Here is a 25,446-nt window from a genome sequence, read left to right as displayed (position 1 = left end):
CCGTTCCCTTCCCCTTCCGACACACACTATATAGCGCCCTGCATCCGTCCAAATATAAATATACGGCCGGGGCGGCCGCATATGAAGGGCTGCCGAGCCATGCCCGTGTATTTAGGGCCTTGCCCGTGACTGACCATGACCGGCACCAAGCCAGTCAAATGCATTTTTTTACCGACTATACTTTTGAAAGTTGAAGTGCATGGAAATTATGAACCACTTGGAACACCAAACGACTTGGGTGGTTGCCCAACACCCTTATGATTTTAGCCAGGCCACTGAAAAGTATTTTGTTTTAGCAACTAGCAAGGCCCTAGATTTTACCAGGTATATAGGGCCTTGGATTTTACACTCGTGGCCCGCTGTGGCCGTAACATTAAAGGGACCCTCCCATTTGAGTTGAGAATTGAGATAGCCAAAATGGGGTCCCTGGCTCACAATTACCGGTTTCGGCACTCACAACATCGAGAAATGCCTTAAATCGGAAATATTGAATTTCAAAATTGCAGCATTTTGATTCAGAGGGGCTAATGCATAGGAATACCCCTCTGAATGTGTGACGTCAGCGCAGATTTCTAACGATTTTTAAATGTTTGACTAAAACGTTTTGTAGCACGCGGTGGTATATGCTGCTTTGCGCGCAGCATCTGCCGCGAACGCCGCACTTCCAAAATGAAGTCGCTAGGACCAGCGGATATCCAAAAAAAAAGTAAACAAAAGTAAAAGTCTTATATCTTGAAAACCGGTGAATATTTTTCGGTGAAATTTGGTACATATTCGTTTTTGCTCTTTCTGAATCGAGCGACATCACTTTCATGCTAATTCATTAACTTTTTTGAAGGTGGGAGGGTCCCTTTAAGCTGACGCGAGAACGGGAATCAGGAATGAAAAACATAATGACGGACGACGGTGCCTCAGCCTTACCGCTCACACAATAGTTGCTTCGGTATCAGTTCTAAAACACGCAAAATGTCATTTTCGATGACATATTAAAAACTACAGTCAACTCCCAATACAAGATTGTCTTGGGATTATCGATTCTTCATCAATTCCAAATCCACATTCCACTCCAATTCCACTCCAAATCTCCAAACGCGCAAATTCCCGCAAATTCCCAAATTTCATCAAAACAGCTGACGTCTGGGGCCATGGCAATCTGGTTGCCATGGTAACACAGAACTTTGTTCTTTTTTTAGTCATTTTCACAATCATCTTAACCATTGAAAATTAAACGTTGCTAATAAATTCAACCAGAGTCAATTTTCAAGCATCCCTTCTTATACTTTTAGCATCTTCTCTCCTCCATGGCATCTTCTTAGGGATTCAGAAATGATTCAGAAGCTGTTAAAAGTATTTGATAAATCTGCGCCAAATATGGCGAGGTAGATACATACAATCCCGTCGAGTTTCCGGCAAGTCATCGCGCGCGTCAAAGAGTGAGAAGTTTCTTCCGGCAATTCAGGAAAGGTGAGAATCTTGGTCTGTGATAATATTATTATGGTATATTAATATCCATTATTCCTTTTCTCGATCACCACCAGACCTGCATAGCAAGGCCGTATTGCGGCCCAGTAGCCGCCAGCCAAGCGAACTACGTTGCTAAGCTGGACCATCACTGCAATTCAGTTTTTTTTTTAAGTCTAGCCAAAATTGTCAGTTTTTCAACGTTTGTATGTTGAGGGCATTGGCATGCGATTAGCATTGTAACTTGGCCAAGTATGACCTCGTTGCCTTAACCACTAACACGAAAGTTTTCCAACTGAGGAGAGGAGCTATAGGTACCTGGAGCTGCTTCTTTCTAAGCTCTAACTAACTCTAAACATTTGCCAGCCTACCTACAACCTACAAACCTACAGCGCCTCTCCTCGGTTGGAAAACTTACATGTGACATTTGTGTTCTGCTCTACTAAGGCCGAAAGGATGGGTCAGAATGAGGTTCTGAGCTTGGTTCATTTGCTGTTTTTATATCAGCGTGCTGTCGTTTTTCCCCATACAAGGAAGTTATTGCTGGCGCTTCTTGGCTTCTCATTGGTCTAACGAATAGACCACTTGAATTTGACCAATGAGGAGCCAAGAAGTAGCAGCATGCTCGCAGCCTGCTGATAAATAAATGGGGCGCGAACAGAGCTCAGGTTACTCTTGCATTTGGCATTCTTATTGTAGTAACATGTGAGTTGTGACCACATCATTTTATCTATGATTGATTTCAACTTAGCTTTTTCAAATACCTACTTTTTGGGCCAGTTAAGTTTGGATTGATTGACCTTTCCCACACTTGTATTTAATATGCGCTCACACCTGATGTTGAGCATTGTTGCTTACAGCATGAGCTATTGTGACTGAAGTGACTAAATTGTGGTTTAGGTAGTAAAGTACCTAATTTTGTAAACTGGGTTGTTTATGAGGCAAATGTGTTGGGGATGATGTTCATGAGTTTCAAAATTTGATAAAGTGTACATTTTGCCAGAATCCAGCACGATGATGATTTGGAGTGACAGGGCGCACCAGCTGCGAGGCTATATCGCGCCCATTTCCAGAATCCAGCACACTTGGATTTAATTTGACATATAGTTTAAAAAAGCCAGCATCCTTATAACACTTCATTATATGTCCCTTGGACACAAAAAGTATATTCAACCAGTCATTGATATTAAATGAAGATATTGCAAAGGTAGGACTTGCCCTTTTTGCCCTTTTATTTGACGAGTAATAAAAGGGCAACATTTTCAATGAGAAAACAGATCTTGCAAATACAAAGTGAGCATTTTATTTATAAAGTTGCTGACAAAGTCAATGTAAACCATAGCACATAGCAAGTAAACAAGCAGTCAGTAGGTTGTAAGATCATACCCACTTTCTTGATATTGCTCAACTCTCAAGCAACAAGAACAAACATGATGGCAGTTCACAAGTCTTGTTTCTGCTAACAGTGCAAAGCACTAATGTTTCCTACTTTTCTGGTTGCTCCATGACAATACACACATTTTGAACACTTTGACTAGTAGTATGACAAACTCGTGTACCTCTAGTTTGATGTGAGGAATTATCAGTGGTTCTCTAAATATATCAGGTTTCATCCAATTAGCTAACACGGCCACATTCCTAAAAGGAAAACGTTGGAATGTTGAACCCTCGAGTCGACGTTGCGCTGCTACACTGTAGCTTCTTCAGCCTAATCAATGTTGTAGCGGTTGATTTGCGCTGCGAAAGCCCCGGTGCCAGTCCGCCGCTAGCTCGATGTCCTGAAAAAGGCGGAATATTACATCTTACTAAGGTATACGGTGGGATCTTTTTTTCTAGTTATCCATGGATACTGGTCGATGGTGTTCTAAAAGTTAAAAAAGGTATATAATCCGATATTATTCATGAGCAGATGAGACTAGAAATAGACGCAAAAGCCAAACGTGCGAAAAAAAACAATCGTAGGCGGGGGAAATGCGGCAGAAGAGATTCAAATTTGTGAACTGAACTCACCTCTCTCGGCTGAAACCATTCTAAGAATGCTGAATACAGCCGAAGCAGGAAGAGTACAGCGATCATGAATTTTCCCGAGAGTGGCCCCGAGGACAAGTACCTGCAAAACAGCCAGGAATGGGTGAATAACCACTGGGTACCAAGGCCTGAACTGGCAAACACAAGTCGGCGCTTGTCTCGGTCAAATATCTAACTCATCTGGCATCGACTGGTATACATATATTTCATCACAATGAGGCGCATTATTATCGGCAAGGGTGTGAATCAGTAACCGTAACACAACATTCAGTCGCTTGCCTCATCGTCTGGCTGCGCTGGTCCCGCCGCGGCGTCCGCCACACGATATCGTACACGTCCTGCGTGCGGGCGGCCACCTCCTGCCAGCGGTACATGCTGGCCACGCGCCGGTGCCGGTCCCAGGCGGACAGGGCGCTCGGCCGGCCGGCCTCCGCCACGGCCGCGTCCAGCCCGGACAGAAGGGCTGTTGGCAGACAAAACGTGAGTCGTGACGTAGGATTATGGAGGCATTCTAAGGTTGTGTTGTCATCGAATGGGTACTTCATAACAATCGCATTTACATTCATGATGTTCTGCAGGTTTTCAATTTCTCATCCGGTTTATTAATCAGTTATGTTCCCCTGACAGCTGATCCCTATTAACAAGCCGTTCACGCCCCTCCGGAGCCGGTGGGCACTCACATTCGACTGTGGGTTCGGTGAGCCAGATCTGGTCGGGAGGCAGGACCTCCGGCACCCCGCCGACGCGTGTGCTCACCACCTGCAGTCTGAGGGCAACACAAAGCTGCTGTCAGTTGTGGCATTTATTTTAACAGCCATTTAATGAAACAGTCCTTTGATACATTTTTAACATACATTGTCTGTCATCCTATACAGTGACTCAACCTTAATTAAAACGCCGACCTGGAGCGGCTGGGAGGCTACACGAAGCCAGTTGCCAGCTGGAAGGTCAGAAATACTATAAATAAATTTTATAATCGGAATATAAATAGTTGTTTAGCGTATCTCGAAATAACACCGCTTACCCGCAGGAGGCCGCCTCGACAATGGCTATGCAGAAAGCCTCTGTCAGCGAGCAGTTGATGTAGATGTCGCCCTGCACCAGCACATCTCGCACCTTAAACAAACCAATGTGGAAGCGTTCATTGCATGTCGCGCGAGCGCGACAGTGGGCCACTGATTCGGCCATGACAGCGGACAGCCGTCGTAGTGAACAGTGAACACAAAGTTTTACGATAACATTGCTAGCATTGCATTGGCTTGGCCCTTAGAAGCATTTAAAAAAAAAACGTGCGGGCCCCAAATATGTACTGCGCTCGCTGACCTGCGCACGTTTAGTTACCTCAGAATGTTTCAGTTCGCCCAGGAAAGTGACCCGATCACTCAGCTGATTCTTCTCAGTCATTTCTTCAAGCATGGACCGTTTTGGTCCGTCGCCTCCGATCAAAAAATGCAGCTGAAAATAATAGAGCTTGTTGAGCTGAATGTTGTAAACCAATGGACAGTCGTATACGAAAATAGGTAGTTGAAAATATGTGTAAAAAACGTTGTTTTGACACCAGCTATATAGTTTTATTGGGAGCTTTCGAGAGCACTTCGGCTCCCTTCTTCAGCCAAGTCAAACAAACACTAAAATACAGTAATACAAAACATTAATATATTAATGTTTTGTATTACTGTATTTTAGTGTTTGTTTGACTTGGCTGAAGAAGGGAGCCGAAGTGCTCTCGAAAGCTCCCAATAAAACTATATAGCTGGTGTCAAAACGACGTTTTTTACACATTAATTATGTCCCAGCTAAATAACAACATATACAAGTAGTTGAAAATAGAAACGAAACGAAATGATACTAATCGAAGTATGCACTAAAGCCACACTGTTCAGCGTTTGGCCAAAACTGTAAGGCAATGACCCAATGTGTTCCTTTGATAAGCGACCAATCGACTATGATGCTGGCTAGTGACTTACTTTGTCGTGTTTGCGGCATGCCAGCGGGATCAGGCCGGCGAGCAGGTCTGCTCCTTTCCGATACACCAGTCGGGACACCATGACGACAGTGATCTGTGGGGTCACAGCTCAGCGTTAGACTGAGTCTCACACTCTGTTTCTATGTTACAGGTTCCCTGAGCAGCAGCCATGTTCCGTAACCAGTACGACAACGACGTGACGGTGTGGAGCCCGCAGGGCCGGCTGCACCAGGTCGAGTACGCCATGGAGGCGGTGAAGCAGGGCGCCGCCACCGTCGGCCTCAAGTGCCGCACGCACGCCGTGCTGGTGGCGCTGAAGCGCGCCTCCTCCGAACTGTCCGCTCACCAGAAGAAGATCATGCCGATTGACGGGCACGTGGGCGTGTCGATCGCCGGTCTGACGGCCGACGCGCGCATCCTCAGCCGCTGGATGCGCACCGAGTGTCTGAACGCGCAGTACGCGCACGACCGGCCGCTGCCCGTCAGCCGGCTCATCAGCGACCTCGGCAACAAGATGCAGGTGTGCACGCAGCGCGACGGCAGCCGGCCGTACGGCGTCGGCCTGCTGGTGGCCGGCTACGACGAGTCCGGGCCGCACATCTACCAGACCTGCCCGTCGGCCAACTACTTCGACTGCAAGGCGATGGCGATCGGCGCCCGCTCGCAGTCGGCGCGTACGTATCTGGAGAAACACCTGGCCGAGTTCCCCGACTGCACCTGGCAGGAGATCGTCACGCACGCGCTGCTCGCGCTGCGCGACACGCTGCCCAACGACATGGACCTCACTACCAAGAACTGCACGGTGGCCGTCGTCGGCAAGGGCATGGAGTTCACCATCCACGAGGACGAGGAGGTGGCGCCCTTCCTGGCCAAGCTGGAGGGCATCCAGCGCCGCGGCGGCCACGGCGCCGCCCCGGCCGCCGAGCCGGCGCCGCTGCGCGACGAGCCGGCTCCTGAGGAGCGCGAGCCGCGACCCGACTCGCCGCAGACCATGGAGCACTGAGGCCGGCAGGGTGACGTCCCCGCGGCCCGTGACCCGCCGACCCGCCGGGCGTCCTGCCGGGACGCCAGCCGCGGCCCGCCGCCGCCGCCGGGCGGGGGCGGCCGCCCGCCGCTCCCGCCCGGCTCTCCGCTACTGACACTACTGCTGCTAACGGCCGGCGCACTGATTCCTCTCTATCCCGGCCGCAGCCTCGCCGCCAGCTCTCCCGTTTATCTCTGAGTTGTATTCAATAAATAATCCGCAATGAAACAGCGAGGCTTTTCTTCAAAAGGCTATTTCATAGACGTATCGTAAGGTGGAACAGCCTCAGACCTCTTTCATCAAGGGCGCGCACATTTAATGCAACAATGTATCCGGGGTGATACGCACGAAACGGGATAGCACAAGATAGACGGGTCGTTCCTAGGGCGGAATGGGAACTGGGAAGGGTACTTTATACAACGTGGCTATAGTCTACTGCAGTTTGATACATGCACTTGCTGTAAACAGTTTCGGAACGATAAAAAATGTACCAACTGTCTAGTAAATGACATATCACAGCTCACGTATTACAACAATCCACGATACCGCACTCACCCGCTCACCACTCACCCTATCTGAGCTCCGGCGAGAAGGGTCTGGCGTGAAGGCGGCGCTGTCCACCGCGTTTGGGATCACGGAGACTCGGTGGGAGGTCACGTTCGCTCGTAGCACCGTGTTTTCCTTCCTGAAACACAGCGTGCGTGGTGGTGATGATGTACAAGGACACTGGCGCTTTGAAGTCAGGCGGGACACACTCGGGACCACAACAATTACCTTACAAAATGGAACCTTGGCAAGATGCAAACAATGACTTTAGACTAGCATTTGCAAAATGAGGACGTTCTCTTACGTAGATTTTCACAACACAATGTTTAAGCGAAAGAGCAACTACGGATGTAAGTGTAACCACGATCCACGATGCAGCGTTTCATACCCGGTATAGGAGACGCAAATGCAGTGGTCGACCTGCGCCAGCGAGACCTGGAGGAAGTTGTTGGTGACGATCGCCGACGTGTCAGCGAAGCCGAACAGCGAGTGGTCCGTGAACACCGTCTGGGAAGGGAGGGGGACGACGTCAGTCAGCGCATTAGTACAGATGCGAGACGAGGGGAAATAAGCGATGGTCAGAATTAAATCCCGGCTATGCGTAATGGTTGTTTCACGCCATGTTTCACTAGAACTGCACGAAATGGTGACCCGACGCGGTACGGTGCGGATCCAGCCCACCACCGACCTGCCGCTATCTCCTTACCCGGATACCCATGCTGCCGGCGTGCAGCATCGCCTCGTGCGCCAGCGTGGAGAATGCTGAGTGACCGTGCACGATGTCCACCTGCTCCCGGATGAAGATGTTCCTCAGCAGAGGCAGGGTGGTCAGCATGGTCGGCAGCACGCAGCCCTTGTAGAACGTCTTGTAGGGGCAGTAATACACCTGTCCATGTGGGAGTACAACCCCTTGGTGGGTAACAATGTAGATATTGCTCGCCACATAAACATGAGTTTATGTGTTGTCACTTTTACCATATTTGTGAGTTATCTCATGATACTTTTGCTCCTTCAAAAGGTGCAACATAAACATTTCATTTTATATTTGATTCAAACAAACCACTTTGCATCACACACCCATGACCTTAGTTCAGCAATTTCAAATTTGTAATCAGCTTCACAGCCAGTGCAGAGCAAAGCAGACATACCTTCAGGCCACTGGTCATGTAGCGAATGCCAACACGGCTTCCATAGCTGTGTGTGACCACAATGACCTTGTGACCCATAGCCAAAAGGCACTGAGACAGCTGAAACACATGGGCCTCAACCCCACCACTGTTTGGATAGAAGAAATCTGACACCATGCTGAAAAAGGTACAACATGTTAGGTCACAATGCATTCTCTCTGGTAACAATGGTAGGTAACTCTGCAAAACATTTGAAAACATACATAGCAGTAGAAGTTGAAGAAACAAGACATAAAATGACACAGCAGTCAGTAGGGTTCAGTTTAATACAGAATTCCATCTTACCAAATACTGTACTTCATGATGAAAGCTGCAACACAGAGTTTGGCAGCCTGAAATATGGACAGACACCTTACGTCAATTCAATTGCATTGAACAAAATATCCCATTTCAAGTAGGTTAACCTACTTGAAATGGGATATTTAATGAGAGCACTCATTATACAGCTTCCTGCAATCAGCCCCCAATGCCCTAAAGACAAATGCTAAAGGAAACCCTGTTCCCAAATCCCAATACCATCCCAATACTGAACAGACTTGAGACTTCAATTAAACAACCCATGCATTGTAGAAGAATTGAGTAAAGATTTGCTGGTAGTCATAAAGCAGGAGTCACACTTCTCTGTATAATGGCTTGTGTTGGTTTTAGTTATTTCTGAATTTTTCAAATATCAATATTCCATCTCATTGACATGGTGATCAAGATACTGCATGTATCGAAAGCTTTGTTTTTTTACAATAAACTTGAGTAATTATCGTTATTCCACATAGTACCTAGGTATAGAAACTGCTGAAATTGAAACTTGAAAATCGAAATTGACATTGAAATTGGTTTATATACCCCTGAATTGAAATACCCACCTTACTGATACGATCCCCCAAGCATTGTATATTGGTTGGTTCAGTGATTTGGGTTCAGTGAGCCTTGGTTCAGTGGACCCAGTGGAAGCTACGCGCCCTAATCCAACAAGAACATGAACAAGAAGACCCAGTGGACACAAGGCAGTATCAGTATATGCGAGTTCAGTGGTATATGCACGGGAGAACTTCGTATATGCAGTGGACTTGCAGTGGATCTTTGAAAGATTTATTTTGAAACGCGTGCGCCACTTACAGCTTTATAAAATGCTACCATTTATTTACCATAGTGAAGGGTTCTCCCTTTCAGTAGCAAAAATAGTTTTTTAGTTATTTTCACGAATTGGAATATTAGGTGCCTAACTAGTTTTTAAAAGCCAAGAAATCCCCAATAGATATCTTAATAATGCCTTCTTCATTTTTTACTTTGACAAAAAAAAATAATTTATCATCTCTTTGAGTCAATCCCTTCAACATTTCGCCGAGAAAATGCTACCAATTCAGCTAAATCCTTTGGTGGGGCTCTTCCGTTTTCTCCCGTTGCCTCTTTCTCTTCGTGTCCGTGGGAAGCGCTGGGTGTGATTCGCATTTCCGTGCTTTTAATTGCCGATATGGGTCTCGTTGGTTGTTGCAGGACGCCGGCTCGGACTGCCGCTGCGTTCTTGCGGCAAAAGACTCTAATCCAGGCTGGTAATGGAAATATTTACGCGAGAAACTTTGGAGTGAGTGCTAGGTAAGTCTGCGCCATATTCGTGAAATTTACGTGTTATATAATAGGCACATTTCACAAATAATTATTCCATGAGCCAAAGTTGTAGCCTTTTTAAACAGGGCAAAGGCAGGTTGTAAGGTATTCCAGTTCTCCAGTAACTGAAGTTTTTTTTGGCATGGTGGGTTTGTAGGCATAAGGCAAGTAGGTAGGTATGTGATTTTTGGTGTTTTGGTGCTTGTTTTTCTGAAATCTGTCATGGAGGGGCTAATCCCAGTCATAAAATTCAATTCAACTCAGCCCTTCCCCTACTTCTGTCAATTATGTCTTGTCAATGATATCTTCCTTTCTTAGTTGTTTTACTTGTAAAGGTAGGTATTTATGTTTCAATTGTAAAGTTACAACATAATATAAAAAGGTACAATTCTAAATAGCTGAGGGCTTCAAATGACTGGGATTCTTTCCTGAATCCAGTATTAAAAGCAGTCTTAACTTGTTCAGATTAGTGCTGAGGTATCATGATTGTTGCGTTTGTTCACTTTCGCTAATATCAACTATAATTCCAAAATTGCAGCCTGTATCCCATAATGAGGTTTATGAGTTTGGTGAGGTCCCCAATCTATTAGTCTTCTCTTCCTGACTGCTTCATGTTAAAAGAAACTACCTGATGAAAGTGATCTGTGATGGTGTAGTTTATCATGATCTGGTGCACTTTTTAGGAACATGTGATAAAGATGTAGATGCAAAAACAGTTAATGGATAAATTTGTGTTTATTATTTCATGCATTGATGTGCATCTGTGACATTTCTTTCAGGCGTTTTGATGAATACCGTCCAGCTACATCTCAGATGCCAAAGCTGAGCGACATTGGTGGTAGGACGCTCTTCAATTCAGATCATGACATGTTCCGTGAGTCAGTCCGCAAGTTCTTTGAACAAGAAGTGAAGCCATACCATGGCCAGTAAGTTTACCTTCTGCATGGTGACTCTGAAATGTTTTTTTTTTTTTACTATGTCCACAGATTTCTATTCATATTTGCATGGATTGACTTTTTTTGCATCTCACTTGCCTCCAGGATGACCAATGAGTGGCAAGTGCTCTGACAATCACTGTTTTTCCAGGTGGGAGAAGGACGGCCAGGTTTCGCGCGAGGTGTGGCTGAAGGCCGGAGAGCAAGGTCTCCTCGGGGTCAATACCCCGGCCGAGCACGGAGGCATCGGAGGCGACTGGCTGGACGCCTCCATCGTCCTCGAGGAACAGTAAGGGCCGCTGACGGGCGCGTGAAGTCAGTACTAGCATTTGGTGTTGTAACCGTGTTGTCGGTAATTTGTCTTGTTGAAAGTTTATTAAACGTGAATGGTGATTATTATGTGGGGCCGAGCCGAGGATGCGCGGTGGAATTCGATTTTCCTGGATTGGAGTCGATTCCCGCCTTCTGCGAAATCTATCCTGGTTTCCAATAACCAATTAGAATGGTGTCTGCTGTCCATTGATCAAAGTTCAAGGATCATATAAACAACTCGATTCCGACCTCACAATGACTTAGCAACTGGCCGTAAAGCGTCAACACAGTGTTTTTCCATGAATTCATTAGTGCCCACGAGGCCTCTGTGGCAACCATCGACAGTTAATTCCTCAGAACGACCATAGCTGTCACCACATATTATGCCTAATAGTCACGCTGCTTCATAGGCGTAGGAACGTTTTCGAAAGTGGGGGGGCCAAGGTCCCAGAGGTCTAAAACCTAGCCTACCCCCAAAATCCGATTTCTCCTCGGATTTCGGCCACTTTGTTTTCGCAAACATGATCAGAGATAAAAAAAAAATCGAGACAAAAACAAAAACAAAATTGGGTAAAATTTCAGGGAGACTCCCGTCCATAAACTCAAACTGATGGACGCGTTCCCCTGTCCTCCGCAGCCGTTGGCACCCATGCAAATTCCAGAGGCATCCAGCAACTTTTTCATTACGAGCAAGCGTGAAACGTGCAAAGCGAGTCTTTTCAATATACCTATAAAAATCAGCATGAACGGCCTAGCTAGGCTCAGCCAGACCTATAACGTTTTTAAAAGGTTTTATATCAGCGACCACTGCAACTGGGCTGATTGACTATCAGAGGCCGGTGTGGGACTTTTAGAGGTCGGTCTGGGCCATCAGAGGCCAGTTTAACCCTCGCCGGACCGGACCTATAGGTTTTCTACATACGCGCCGGCCGAGGGGGCGGGGGGCGGGTACGACCCCCCTCGCCGTTGCGCCCCAGGTTGAGCTAGCGCGTCGCGGAAAAACGAGCGTGTGCGCCGTTACAAGACGCAGAGATCGATACCCGATTTTAAGGTTCTAGGTCAACCGGTGACCTCTGAGGTCAGGTCAAGTGCCTCAAGGCACGGTTCCGTTTTTGGTGAATAACTTCGCAAAAAACGGCAGCAGAGCCGCGATTTTGCCAGCATCGTGTTCGCCTCTCTCAGGCGCGTCGAATGATGTACTTTTTGTTTGGGTGAGGTAAACTGAGGGTGTTGACCACGAGTCACGGTCAGGTCAGCGCCCCCAGGTCACGAAATTGGTCGAAGGAGGTCATGTCACATATCATTCGATTCGGCAGGTCTTCCTGAGTCCATTGATGGCTTCCCCGACTCGCTAGCTCAATTTGATCGGTAGTTATTGACGACAAACTTATATGACCCTTATAACTTCATAAATGACGTCGCGCAAGGTCAACATGGCAAAAGTGACGCATCGAACCTTGCAAGGAGTGCATGAAAGATTCAGTGTGCTTGAGATAGTTGAAGATCGTTTACGGCGCCAGAAAAAGTTTTCAGTTTATCCCCCATTGACTTATACCTAATGGTGAGGTCACGAAAATGACCTTAGGAAAAATCCGAGATGTACAAGTTGTGAGACTCCTAATGGATACTAGGTCATCCAAGGTTCATTTCCCTGTGAAATCTCCTCTGGCAGTGAGGGCGTTGCGAAGTTGCGACATCTGAAGACTGTGCAGAGGTTCACTTATGACCTCATGGGTCAGTGACCTGATCTGACCCGAAAATGCGGTTGGTGTCAAAAGATCCGGCTTGATTCAAAGGTCAGGTATGCAAAGCTTCAGCTCTCTATCACCGGCGTGTTCGGAGCTATCGCGAAAAAAAACTATGGAGGGGCGGCACCCCCCACCCCCATCGGCCGGTGAGGGTTGAGGCCCTCAGAGACCAGTACAGGGCCTGCAAAGGGCAGGATGAGACATTTAGATGCCGAATTGGGCCATCAGAGGCTAATGTGGGCCCTTACAGGCCAGCATGGGCCCTCAGAGGTCAGTGTGGGACCCTAAAATGCCGGCATGGGCCGGTGTTGGACCCCAGAGGCCAGCAGAAGGCCCTCAAAAACCAAGATGGGCCTCAGAGGCCAGCATCGGGTCTTCAGAATCCAGTGCAAGGCCCTCAGAGGCTAATGCGGGCCCTTACAGGCCAGCATGGGCCCTTAGAGGTCAGTGTAGGGCCGTAACAGACCGGCATGGGCGGGACCTGGAACCTAAAGACCAGCGGAAGGCCCTCATAGGCCAAGGTGGGCCCTCAGAGGCCGATGCGGACCCTTAGAGACCGGCATAGGATCTTCAGAATCCAGTGCGGGACCCTTAGAGGTCAATGTGGGACCCTAAAATACCAGCATGGGCCGGTGTTGGACCCAGAGACCAGCAGAAGACCCTCAAAAACAAAGATGGGCCTCAGAGGCCGGCATCAGGTCTTCAGAATCCCGTACAATGCCCTCAAAGGCTAATGACGGGTCCTTACAGATACAGGCCAGCATGGGCCCTTAGAGGTCAGTGTGGGGTAGGGTTGTTAAAAAAAAAAAACGAATTTTGGAAAAGTATATGGGCTCATGGCTCATGTGGTGCGGTATTCTTTTCTGAGTCCAATGATACCCTTTTTTCCGAAAAGTATTACTGCTAGGCGCTGCTCAAACGGCTTAAAGAGGACCATGTTACGCCCGCCGACCGGCCGGTGTCAATAAGGGCGAGAATTCGACGCCGCACGGCGGCGGCAGCGCCTTATCGGCACCGCGCGCCACGACATCTGCCGGGCGGCCGGCTGGGCGGTGGGAAGTTATAAGTGCGTGGTCTTATTGCACACGATCGGGGTGAGCTATCCCATGTTTTCGGGGCGGAAAGTTTCAGTGCAGCATCGTTGCGTCTGCCACGGTGGTCTGTGTCGATGGTATAGAAAACAACTCAAGCAGACCTCAGAAAATACTGAATGATTCCGGGTAGTTGCCTCGAAACACTCCGTTTCAAGAATACAGCTGCCTTCTTAACGTACTGTATCACTTGTTAATTCTTCAAAAAGCAAGCTCTGAGCAATAACAGACTTCTTTGCATTGCTGTTGACAATTTAAGTTGCTTTTGGACGGTGGCTCGCAGCCCCAATATGCTGCCGCGTAACTCTATTCCAACGACGAAACGGCAACTTAGCGAGAATCGAAAATTTAACGAAGTAGGTACAACAGGAGCTGGCAAGGCTCCTGCATTGGTCTATCCGTCATGAGTGACACACCGGGGTAATGTGTCACGTCAGGGCAGAGCTGTGTTCTATGCCGGGTCTGGATTCGGGTCTTGATCGGCATCGGTGGGCACGGCCGCCCTGGCCGGACTGCCGGCGTCGCTTATGCTCGAAGGATTGGATAAACGGCGCTTGATTTATATGAGTAGGTACTCCGGCTAATGTCTCTACTCATGTCTCACTTCGTCACACTGTCAGGGTGGCCACCCTGTCACTCCCAGACATGTTATGTTTTCTTTCGACCCGCTAATCTAAGTTAAACCTGGCGTCGATTCTGATGCCCCAGCATCTGACATCAACGTATCTGAATAATGACATTGGTGACGCCTATGCTCGTCAAAGCCACCCCCAAACTTGGCCGATGACTGTCGGGTATCCTCCATATTCTGTCCTTGTGCATACTGCATTGCCAGCCCCTGCTGTACGTATATCGTGAATTTTCGATTCTCGCGAAGTTGCCGTTTCGCCGTTGGAATAAAGTTGCGCGGCAGCATATTGGGGGTGCGAGCCACCGTCAAAAACTAACGTAAATTGTCAACAGCAATGCAAAGAGGTGTGTTATTGCTCAGAGTTTGCTTTTTGAAGAATTAACAAGTGATACGGTACGTTAAGAAGGCAGCTGTATTCTTAAAACGGATTGTTTCGAGGCAACTACCCGGAATCATTCAGTATTTTCTGAGCTCTGCTTGAGTTATTTTCTATACCATCGACACAGACCACCGTGGCAGACGCACCGATGCTGCACTGAAACTTTCCGCCCCGAAAACATGGGATAGCTCACCCCGATCGTGTGCAATAAGACCACGCACTTATAACTTCCCACCGCCCAGCCGGCCGCCCGGCAGATGTCGTGGCGCGCGGTGCCGATAAGGCGCTGCCGCCGGCGCGCGGCGTCGAGTTCTCGCCCTTATTGACACAGGCCGGTCGGCGGGCGTAACATGGTCCTATTTAAGCCGTTTGAGGAGCCCCTAACAGTTAATACTTTTCAGAAAAAAGGGCATCATTGGTCTCAGAAAAGAATACCGCACCACATGAGCCATGAGCCCATATACTTTTCCAAAATTCGTTTTTTTTTTAACAACCCTAGTGTGGGGCCCTAAAAGACCGGCATGGGCCGGCGTTGGACCTCTAAGGCCAAGATGGACCCTCAGAGGCCGATGCGGACCTTAGAGGCCGGCATCGGGTCTTCAGAAATCAGAATTCAGTGCAGGACCCTCCAGGCGCGTAACCACGAGTCTGAAGTTACTGGGGACCACATGGAAGGCCGCGAAGACCAAATATAATATTTCAGGATCAGCCTTCGCCCGAGTGTGTGGGGGGAGATGGTGGGGGGGGGGGGGCGTTTTTGGCCACACCTGCCATCAGGGGCGTAGCCAGGATTTCATCCAGGAGGGGGCCAAACTTACAGGGGCCCAAGGTAAACCCCCTCAAAATCCAAAAAAGTCATCGGATTTCATCCACTATTTTTTGGAGGGGGCCCAAATAAATTTAAAAAAAAATATAAAATGAAAAAAATGTAAGAACTGAGAGAACCGAAGGGCCCCTGCGAACAAAATGGAAAAGGGCCCCGAGGGGCCCAGTGGCAAAACTTAAGGCCCGAAGGGCCCTTTTATAACCAATGAAGAGGGCCCAGAGGGGCCCTAGCGGCAAGGTCTCAGGCTTGAAGGGCTCCTGCAAACTCAATGGAGGGCCCCGAGGGGCCCAGTGGCAGGGTCTCAGGCCCAAATGGCCCTTCTACAACCAATGGAAAGGGCCCAGAGGGGCCCCAGTGGCAAGGTCTTAACTTCGCTTGACGGGGCCCCTGATAACTTGACGAGGGCACTCTAAGCAACAGAAAAACCCTCTGAATACACGACAGGGCCCCCTGAGCGCATGGAGGGGCCCCTTATCGCTTCACGGGGCCCTCTAAGCCACAGAAAGACTCTCTGAGTACACTAAGTGCATGAAGAGGCCCCTGAGCGCGCGTGACGGGTCCTCTGATCTACAGTAAAACTCTCTAAGCATATTAAGGACCCCAAGAGGCCCCTGAATGCCTGACAGGGCCAGGCGCGTAGCCAGGATTTTCCTCAGGGGGGCCAATCAGACCGAAAGGGGCCCATGTGAGCGAGGGGGCCAACAATTTCTTAATTTCATGACGTAGTTATTTGCTTAAAGGGACTATCCCACCTTCTAAAATGTTGTTAAAACCAGTTAAATTGTGCCCGACTTTATAGATTGGATGACCAGGAACACGGTTCTGGCATTTATTTTTCATTAAACATCTTAGGCTTCCCATATTCCAAACACAAACTTTCAAATATGTGACGTCACAGCCCAAAATTACCTCCTTCCCCAGGCCACATTACTGTCATAAAGCTGATTCTTTTTACTCTGTAGGCACCACAACAAAGTTCAGACCAAGTTTCAAGCGATTTTTCAACGAACAAACCCATTTAAATCAGAATGACTAAACGAGGTGACGTCACACTAACGGTCGCTCCATGTTGAAGATAGGGCCTTGTACAAGGCCCATTTTCAAATGAAGGGAACGAATTTCTTCAACACTAAGAGGCCGCGGGGGTTGCAACCTAGATAGATATAGGTTTCTGAACCTCGCCGCAAACTTGGCTATCTCAACTCAAACCCCATGTTAAAGGTGGGATAGTCCCTTTAACTACCTTAAAATTACGAAGGCCCCCTGCGAACCCAATGGAGAGGGCCCCGAGGGGCCCAGTGGCAAAGCCTCAGGCCCGAAGGGCCCTTTTATAACCAATGAAGAGAGCCCAGAGGGCCCTAGCGGCAAGGTCTCAGGCCCGAAAGGCCCCCGCGAACCCAGTGGAGTGCCCCGAGGGGCCCTTACGCTACTTTTATTGTGCCCCTTACCGTACTTATGACACCGCGATGGGGGCCCTTTTGGGCTCCAGGGGAGGGGGCCATGGCCCCTATGGCCCCCCTTGGCTACGCCCCTGCCTGCCATTTTTTTTTTTTTGCGCGTGTAAGCACAACCGCGGCGCGCACCGACACAGGTAAACATGACACACTGAACCGGAAAATTGCACCTGTGACCCCTTCTATGCCTCTGAGATCATCTCAGGTCATGAAACATCTCCAACAGTTTTTTACCATTACTTTAGGTAGAAACATGTTGGAGCGCAAACACCATGGATGTGTTCAACTCAACAATACCAATCGCATGACATGCAGCATGACCTTTTCCTTCCATGCGTCTCGACGAGACCAACGCGATGAGGGTAAAATCAGCGCCATGCAATTTTTGAGTCAAAAGTTATGATACAAAAACCTTTCCCGCAAAACGCCAACCTGGAAGCTAAACCGTTGACCTTAGGTCAAAGCCGAGAACATTGCTGAGAAGGTCTTTGAAAAGCTATCGAATGCGCTTTCCCGCAGCACTGCAGCTCTATTGGTTCCTGACGTATGCGCCGATTTGTGAAAAGTTGTCAAAATTGGGAATAAAAGTTTGTGAAAATTTTACCTTTGGTGACCTCCAGTGACCTGAGCGATGACTTGATCAAAAATGACATAGGTAATTCTGAAAGATACTGTAGCGAGCTATCTGCTGCTTCTTATCGCGTCTTTCTAGCTTGCTTAGGTAATCTGGTGTGGCCAAAAAGCCCCCCCCCCACCATGGCTAAGTTGGTTGAGAGGCCTACCCGGGCGCTGGCTAAACAAAACATCCAGTTTTGTTTTCCGTTGACTACATATTACTCTTCACGTCGATTTAGAGACAATGGGCCTGTTCCAGCGCCTCCAGTAGAAATTCTTGACTGGAGGCTCTACCAGAGGTTTTACTGGAGGCGCTGGAACGCAATCTGAAGATTTCTGGAGATTGGCATCACATATACCAAAAGAATGACGATTCCTCTCTCTTGAAACGCAAAGTTTGTTTTCAATTTTATTAAGAAAGATTAAGAAAATTATAGCAATGTAATTTTCTTTACATTCAAGTTGTAAAATAATCAGTCAAATGTCCTTTGTTTACATTCGTGATTGTCACATGTGCGCCATAATTGTAGACCAGAGCCTCCAGAGAAATTTGGACCTCTCAACTCTCTGGAGGCTACTGGAGGTTTCTGGAGCTTTGGCGAGAGCTTTCTGGAGCTTTCTGGAGGCGCTGGAACGCTCTCTGGAGGATTCTAGAGCTTTCTGGAGGTTTCTGGAGGTTTCTGGAGGCGCTGGAACAGGCCCAATATTTGGCTATTCAAGCAAATTGAGGTCGTCGGTTTTACTGGGGACGGTCCCCAGTAACCCAAAAGTTACTGGGGACCGGTCCCCAGTGTCCCCAGTGGTGGTTACGCGCCTGGGACCCTCAGAGGCACCTAAAGGTTAGTCTTGGGACCCCAGAGACAGAAATGAGGCCACCATAGGCCGGTGTGAGGCCCTCAGACGCCGACTGGGCCCTTGAGGCCGGTTTAGGGGCCCTCAAATGAGGTCAATGTGGGTTCTCAGCGGTCAATGTCGGTGCCTGACCGCCACTGAAGTGCCCTCCAAGATCAGTGTAGGACCCTCAAAGACTGGCTTGGGAGCTGTTAACCCGCGAGTTGCTGGGGGGGGGGGGGGGGGGCGTTAAACGCCCCCACTTTTTTCGCCGGGCCATAGCATAAAAACGGCGCGCAAATTTTGGGTACCTGTAGGCAATTGATTGAAGTTTATTGTGACAAAGTTTCAAAAAAATCGGTCGGAAAATTTTTGAGATATCGAGGTTTTAGTGACGTCATGATTTCTGAGTTTTCGACCAAAAACGGCATATGTTCAAAAAATCATATAAAATCACAGAATAGACATACAGACATGCCGTAAACGCCATTAGACTGCCAATACCATGATCAATCAAATGGCTATCTTCGATTATTGATTATCGTTCCGCATTTTCCATAATCTTGAACTGAATCTTGGCAATTTTTCGTGACTTCTTCACGACCATGATACATGCATTTCTTAAATTGAACTTTTTGAGCCAAACACGTACAGATATGATAAAATGAATGTCACCATCGTGTTCTACGCCTCAAATTACCTATAAAACATGTGTCACAGGCTGCGAATATCAGTTTTGATTTTCGGGTATATGTGCCTGCCCGGTTGACCTGACCTTGACCCTGACCTATGCTTGACTGACCCCTACATGGAGCTGACACTCTTTTAGGCCTTATATGATGGATTGTGCACCGTTTTGACAGAGTTTATGACGAGAGGTGCCCATTGGGAAGTCCTGAAGTCCATGCTACTGAAAGCCCGATTTCAGGTGTTTGACCTGACCTTGACCCGACCTGTGACCTCAAAATTCAACTTTTAAGTACTCATCTGAAGCGTCTCGTCGCGCTCTTTCGTTTGCCGCCTCGTGCGTTTCGCTGCGCCTATTGGTTCTCGAGTTATCGGCTGGGGGCGTTTAACGCCCCCCCCCCCCCCCCAGCAAACGGTGGGTGGCGAAATACCCCAGCAACTGCCGGGTTAATAGCTAGCGTGGGATTCTTGAGCCTCGTGACAATCGAATAAGGGCCAGAGCCCCATACGCCCATGGGGGCCCATTGGTTGTTTGGAGGGGGCAAATGATATGATGGCCCCCTGATTAGCCTTTGGAGGGGGGAAGGGCATGGCCCTGATCCCCCCTCTGCGACCGCCACTGCACTGAAAGTGGAAGGGAAGGGGCAGATACAGACATTGCTGGCCCCCAGCCTGTTTGAGCCGAGGCCCCCACCCTGGCCCCCAGCTGGTACGCCTTTGACGAACTATGCCGACCCCAAGCAGATCCGGTCAAGCGTTGGTCGTTTGTATACGCATTCTCCTGCACCGTGCTAGTATTGTCTTATACCTTTTCCGCGCTCGCTGTCCCGTGCCTCGTATTCAACAAAATGCTGTCACCAGGACCCACAGTCTTGTCTCTGATATGGTTTCCTTCATTGAGTGAAGGAAATTGCGGTCAATAACGCTGTAGAAACAAAAGGGAATCTTCATTAAAGGGCAAGCTGAATTGTTGTCAAGTTACCGGGTGGTAGCACTGGTACTTAGGTACAGACAGACACTTAAGTCAGCAAAAAGTGGGGGGGGGGCCAGTTAACATTGCTGGCCCCCCCCCCCCACCTCCGAAAGTGGGGGGGGGGCCATGGCCCCCCCCCCGGCCCCCCCTGTTCCTACGCCTATGCGCTGCTTAACACTGCTATTGCGAATTACAGTTATTGCAACGGTCCATGCTACTCATTTACCTCTCATCGTTCTCTTGGTTATTGATTTCAATTGATTGATACTATTATAGGAATTGCCTGGGGTTGATAGCTTGCTGCTTCATGAAAATCATCAATCGCTTATTTGTGTCTGTCGGAAAATCCTATGACCATTTCCGTGACCCCCCTCCCCCCCACTCCCAAGGATTTCGCGACTAACGACTACTGTCCCGGTCGCCCCCTCCTCTGACCTCTGAACGGTGTCTAACTCCTGCGCAGAGGCTACAGCAACTGCACCGGTCCCGGCTACGCGATGCACTCTGACATCGTAATGCCGTACATCTCTCACTTCGGCACGCCGGAGCAGATCGAGCGTCTGATCCCGGACATGACGGCCGGAAAGAAGATCGGCGCCCTGGCCATGACCGAGCCGGGAGCCGGCAGGTGAGGCGGGAACGGGGCTGGTCAGGCGGGGACCGGGGAGGTTAGGCGGGGACGGGCCACTGAGGTGAGACGGGGATGGACCGGTGAGGGGGGGGGGGACGAGCTGGTGAGGCGGGGACGGGCCGGTGAGACGGGGATGGACCGGTGAGCTGGCGGGGACGAGCTGGTGAGACGGTGAGGCGGGGGCTGGTGAGAGATCCACGGCGGAGATACAAATAAGGAATCGAGATGAAACGCTTTGCTGAGTCATTGTGAGGTTGATAAAATGTTCTCTCAACTGACAGGGCAAGAGTTTGGGTCGCCTGGCACGACCTCTAAGTTACCGATGATTTTACCGAACACGATTCGGAAAGTGCTTCGATCATCACTGCTTGAAGCTTTTTGCTCGTTGTCAGGAGGCAGACGCTGGGGTCAACTGGATCCTATGTTTAGCTAATCGGGTGCAAGGTTCAGGGAGCTTATCAGGCTGTTTACCCGATGTAGAGAATTTTGCCACAGATTGAATTTCTGCAGCCCAGGGCTACCTCGCGTGTTAGATTGACATGAACCAGATCGTTGGGAAATTAAACTTTCAGACATGTTACGATGATTGGTCTTGCTCTCACATGTGAACTAAAAGTAGATAATGTGGGAACTAGGTATTTCTGTGCCGTGCACCAATTCATGTGAAGTGGCCGGTCTTAAATTTTTACATTCTGTAACGTTTAATATGCTTGGATGGCAAGACCTAGAGTGTATCATTGTCGTTTAACGGAACGCTGAACTACACGATGAAGGGTCATAATTGAATAAAATCAAGGGACGGAGATGAGTAGGGAGTAAAGGAAAGGAGATGAGTGCCATGGAGATGAGTCATTGACACACTAGGGCGACCTTGGCGAAGTGTGGAATGCTTGACTCCCAACAGCACGCCCTGACTCAGCGTTTGGTTTCAGTGATCTGCAGGGTGTGCGTACCACGGCAGTGAAGGACGGCGACGACTACATCCTGAACGGCAGCAAGGTATTCATCACCAACGGCTACATGTGCGACGTGGTGATCGTGGTGGCCATCACCAACCCCTCGGCCAAGTCGCCCGCTCACGGCATCAGCCTCTTCCTCGTGGAGGAGGGCATGCCCGGCTTCCGCAAGGGCCAGAAGCTGCAGAAGATGGGTATGAAGGCACAGGACACTGCCGAGCTGTTCTTCGAGGACGTGCGCCTGCCCAAATCGGCCCTGCTGGGGAAGGAGAACGGCGGCTTCTACCAGCTGATGCAGGAGCTGCCGCAGGAGCGTCTCCTGATCGCCATCATGTCGATGGCTAACTGCGAGTGGGCCTTCGAGGAGACGCGCGACTACCTGCTCAACAGGAAGGCCTTCGGCAAGACGCTCAGCAACCTGCAGGTGAGGGCGCTCCCCGCCGCGGACTTTTCTGCCCCTGAACAGCGGCCAGGGCCCTCTAAACCGATAACCGAACTGATCTGAGCACCGATAAGGCCGCCCTCGGTCCGCAGACCGGAGGTGGAGGCCGAAGATTAAGTGTTGCCAGTGGGAGGGACTGAGAGGGTGTACGGTGGTTTAAATACGTGCTTGGGATAAGGACGTTTTTCATATAATCACATAACGAAAAAAAAAATGTTAGCACTCATGATGGCGCAATCCGGATATGTGTTGATTTACACTGACAACTTGTTTTCGCCTCAGTGACTGAGACGGGATTGGTGACCGAATAGAGGGGATCTACTCGTCTGACGTCGTCCCGTGCTTCCACAGACGATTCAGCACCGTCTGGCGGCCATGAAGACCGAGCTGGTTGTGAACCGCGCCTTCACCGATCAGTGCATCGAGCTGCATAACCAGGGCAAGCTGGACGGCGGCATGGCCTCCATGTGCAAGTACTGGATCACGGACCTGCAGAACCGCATCACCTACGAGGCGGTGCAGCTGCACGGCGGCTGGGGCTACATGTGGGAGTACCCCGTCTGCCGGGCGTACGTCGACGCCAAGGTGCGTGTCAGCCAGTGACACCGGCCGGCCGGATCGGACTGCCGGCCGGATCGGACTGCCGGCCGGCGCAGGTGGCGCTGCTGGCCGAGAGGGCTTGGATGGCAGCATCCTAGCTAGGACTTCATATGTAGCTGTCTTCGATCGTAGTATTTGATGAAAGGCCATTGAAATAGCCTCATTGTCTTGTCGTTTTTTTCGATGGTTATTTTCTTTTTTTCTGCTGTTTTCTGCCGTGCCTTGTTTTTGCAAATGTGTACATTTAGGTTTTCAAAGAAGTGGCACTAGCGATGAAGCTATTTTGCAAAGCCGTTCATAACCTGCGCATTTCTTACCCTGATTCATATCCGTGATATCAATTATCAAGTATCAAAACGACTAGTCTGTTTTCCTTTAATCCTTGTCTCATGATTATTAACACACGCTCGAATGTCTTGAGACTTGGCGTCACCGACCATCATTAAGTAATTGTCTGCCCGTCGTTTCAGGTCCAGACCATCTATGGCGGCAGCAACGAGATTATGCGGGAGCTGATCGCGCGCCAGATCGTGTCGAAGAAGTGAGCTGCCGCCCGAGCGCCAACTCGCCTCCCTAATCCGACTAACTCCTGATCATAGGACAGGCTCGGCCACCGAACCGTTCGGCAAGGTATGACGTCTTCTTAGTTTCGTTTTGGGTTTGATTTTATCGGGAGCGAGAAAGCATTGTAAAGGTTCGTATTTACTTTTACCACATGCCGAGATATCCCTTTAACATTAGCACGTGCATTTGGGAAATGGTTTCGGCCCGCCTCGGCTAATGTTGAAGGTATTTGGGAAACGACTCGGCCCTAGGGCTTTTTGATTTTCCCAGACAAAGTTTTACTGAATATTCTGAGCGGAAGAACCAATTCCAAAGAAGATATTAACGGATTGTGTGTTCACTAACAGCAACAGCAAAAGTAGGAGTGACTGCGTGTTTACTTACTTTTGCTGTCAACGTACTTCAACTGTAAACAAGGGTATCGTTCTAATGCCAATTTATTTATTGCTGCAGAACATGGTCAGAATAGTCATTATCACTACATAATGCACGCAAAAAACGAACACTTTAAATGCGCAAAGCATCTTAACGAGCCACAATGAAACATTTGATATTGTTCCAACTGGGATCCAAGACGCGTTTGATTCAGCGTTTCACCCAATTTTCAGTTTTCCTCGCGGTTTCCTCACTCCTGCCGGACTCCATATTTTTATTCTAACTTCTGGCGCTTCACCATCTTCATCCTCAGCTTTTCAAATCCGAAATAAGGGGGAAATAGGGAATTTCATCTTTTATACTCAACGCAGCCCAATAATGAAAAACACAAAAAAAAATCACGGTGACTATAAATATGAACAAAGTATTAATACAATATTAACACAATATTAAGAATATAATATATAATATCAAATGAATATGATATTAACTGTTGCGCCGGTACGGCATGTGGTAAATCTCTTCCCAACCTTGGGCTGTGAAAATGCAGTTTTATTCACCTCGGTTTTTGGCTACGGACCTCGTGCCTACCGGCACTCGGTCCTCCGCACAAAAACCTCGGTGAATAAAACGCATTTTCCCAGCCCCGGTCGGGAATATATAGTACCTTTGTCTCCGTCAGCACTAAGTCGTCTGTTGGCAGTTCAGTGAAACCGATGCCGATCCGGCCGTGACCTTTTACGTAATGTACTTTAGTGTGCCTTTACCTATTACCTACAGCCTCCAAGTACAGTCTCCTCTTATTGTGATGAGTGGTGCCCTGTGAAGGCCCGCCGAGTTGTGGCGAAGTATGCAATTCAAAATGCATACCAAACATCAATGCAATGCAGTACAAGGGAATCCATGGCTAGAAAGCGAGCGCTAGATATGTCGGCTCAGCTTCTCTAGCTAGACCATTGTGAAACGTCAAGTGCCAGTGATTTGGAATCATATGACTAATTATTGTAAAACAAGTTCGAGCTAGTTATTTCCATTTCCCTCTGGAAGCTTAAATTGGAGCTTATTGGCACACTCCAGTGCGAGCTGCTGAGATGAATCGTATAGTATATTTTGTAGTGAAATATATGTCTACAGAACAAATTGCTATTATAGTTTCTGACTGTGCGCTTATACACGATTATTCAATATTCTACCTAAAAATGTCGAAAATGGAAGACTGCAGTAAAGGGCGTTTCTTTTAAAGGATTGCAGATTGTGTGCTGGAGGTTGTTCGTTTAAGCAATCTCTACTTGTTGAACAACTCCCAACGCTCAAAGCTCGACTTTAGCTCAAAGCTACGGATCGTCATTTTCGACAACATTGAAAATAGCAGTTTAATAGTAATGACCATTAGAGAGCGTTAACTGTTTCAAAGTCGTGTCGCAGTGATGCCAATTAACGGTGAAAACCGAACAGGACATGAATAGCAGAGGGGGACTTCGCGATGCTTGTTCGTAAGGTCTGTAACGATACATAATATTCTGTTATGCGATAATTTTAGAGACAAATTTTGGTGGGGTTACTCGCGAAATTTGGATCGGTG

The 25,446-nt window shown here is 48.6% G+C and overlaps 3 protein-coding genes across 4 annotated transcripts; 2 read left to right on the top strand and 1 right to left on the bottom strand.

The window, feature by feature from the left end:
* Positions 1-1,298: 1,298 nt before the first annotated feature.
* LOC122368558 (proteasome subunit alpha type-1-like) lies at positions 1,299-6,707 on the top strand. The gene is made up of 2 exons (XM_043342584.1): positions 1,299-1,464; positions 5,607-6,707. Exon 2 carries the CDS (start codon positions 5,625-5,627, stop codon positions 6,456-6,458), a length of 834 nt encoding a protein of 277 aa, XP_043198519.1. The 5' UTR covers positions 1,299-1,464; positions 5,607-5,624; the 3' UTR covers positions 6,459-6,707.
* Positions 2,742-9,236, bottom strand: LOC122368539 (phosphatidylinositol N-acetylglucosaminyltransferase subunit A-like). Of its 2 annotated transcripts, none has more exons than XM_043342553.1 (13): positions 9,073-9,236; positions 8,498-8,544; positions 8,174-8,330; positions 7,732-7,911; positions 7,414-7,532; positions 7,050-7,164; positions 5,457-5,549; positions 4,831-4,944; positions 4,514-4,605; positions 4,170-4,255; positions 3,769-3,952; positions 3,472-3,571; positions 2,742-3,239 (listed from the first exon to the last, which is right to left on the bottom strand). In XM_043342553.1, exons 2-13 carry the CDS (start codon positions 8,512-8,514, stop codon positions 3,174-3,176), a joined length of 1,323 nt encoding a protein of 440 aa, XP_043198488.1. In that variant the 5' UTR covers positions 8,515-8,544; positions 9,073-9,236; the 3' UTR covers positions 2,742-3,173. The 2 variants fall into 2 exon arrangements, with proteins under 2 accessions (XP_043198488.1, XP_043198498.1); XM_043342563.1 differs by lacking the exon at positions 9,073-9,236 and adding an exon at positions 8,749-8,772.
* A 371-nt stretch (positions 9,237-9,607) lies between these two features.
* Positions 9,608-25,008, top strand: LOC122368725 (long-chain specific acyl-CoA dehydrogenase, mitochondrial-like). Its single transcript, XM_043342940.1, has 8 exons — positions 9,608-9,802; positions 10,594-10,740; positions 10,901-11,038; positions 20,760-20,924; positions 21,860-22,307; positions 22,677-22,910; positions 23,396-23,633; positions 24,528-25,008. The coding sequence occupies exons 1-7, from the start codon at positions 9,681-9,683 to the stop codon at positions 23,468-23,470; spliced, it is 1,329 nt and encodes a 442-aa protein (XP_043198875.1). The 5' UTR covers positions 9,608-9,680; the 3' UTR covers positions 23,471-23,633; positions 24,528-25,008.
* The last annotated feature ends 438 nt before the right edge of the window (positions 25,009-25,446 follow it).

The sequence above is a fragment of the Amphibalanus amphitrite genome, unplaced genomic scaffold, assembly GCF_019059575.1.
Source record: "Amphibalanus amphitrite isolate SeventyFive unplaced genomic scaffold, NRLGWU_Aamphi_draft 000032F_arrow, whole genome shotgun sequence".
NCBI lineage: Eukaryota > Metazoa > Arthropoda > Thecostraca > Balanomorpha > Balanidae > Amphibalanus > Amphibalanus amphitrite.
This window is presented reverse-complemented; position numbering and strand designations above follow the sequence as displayed.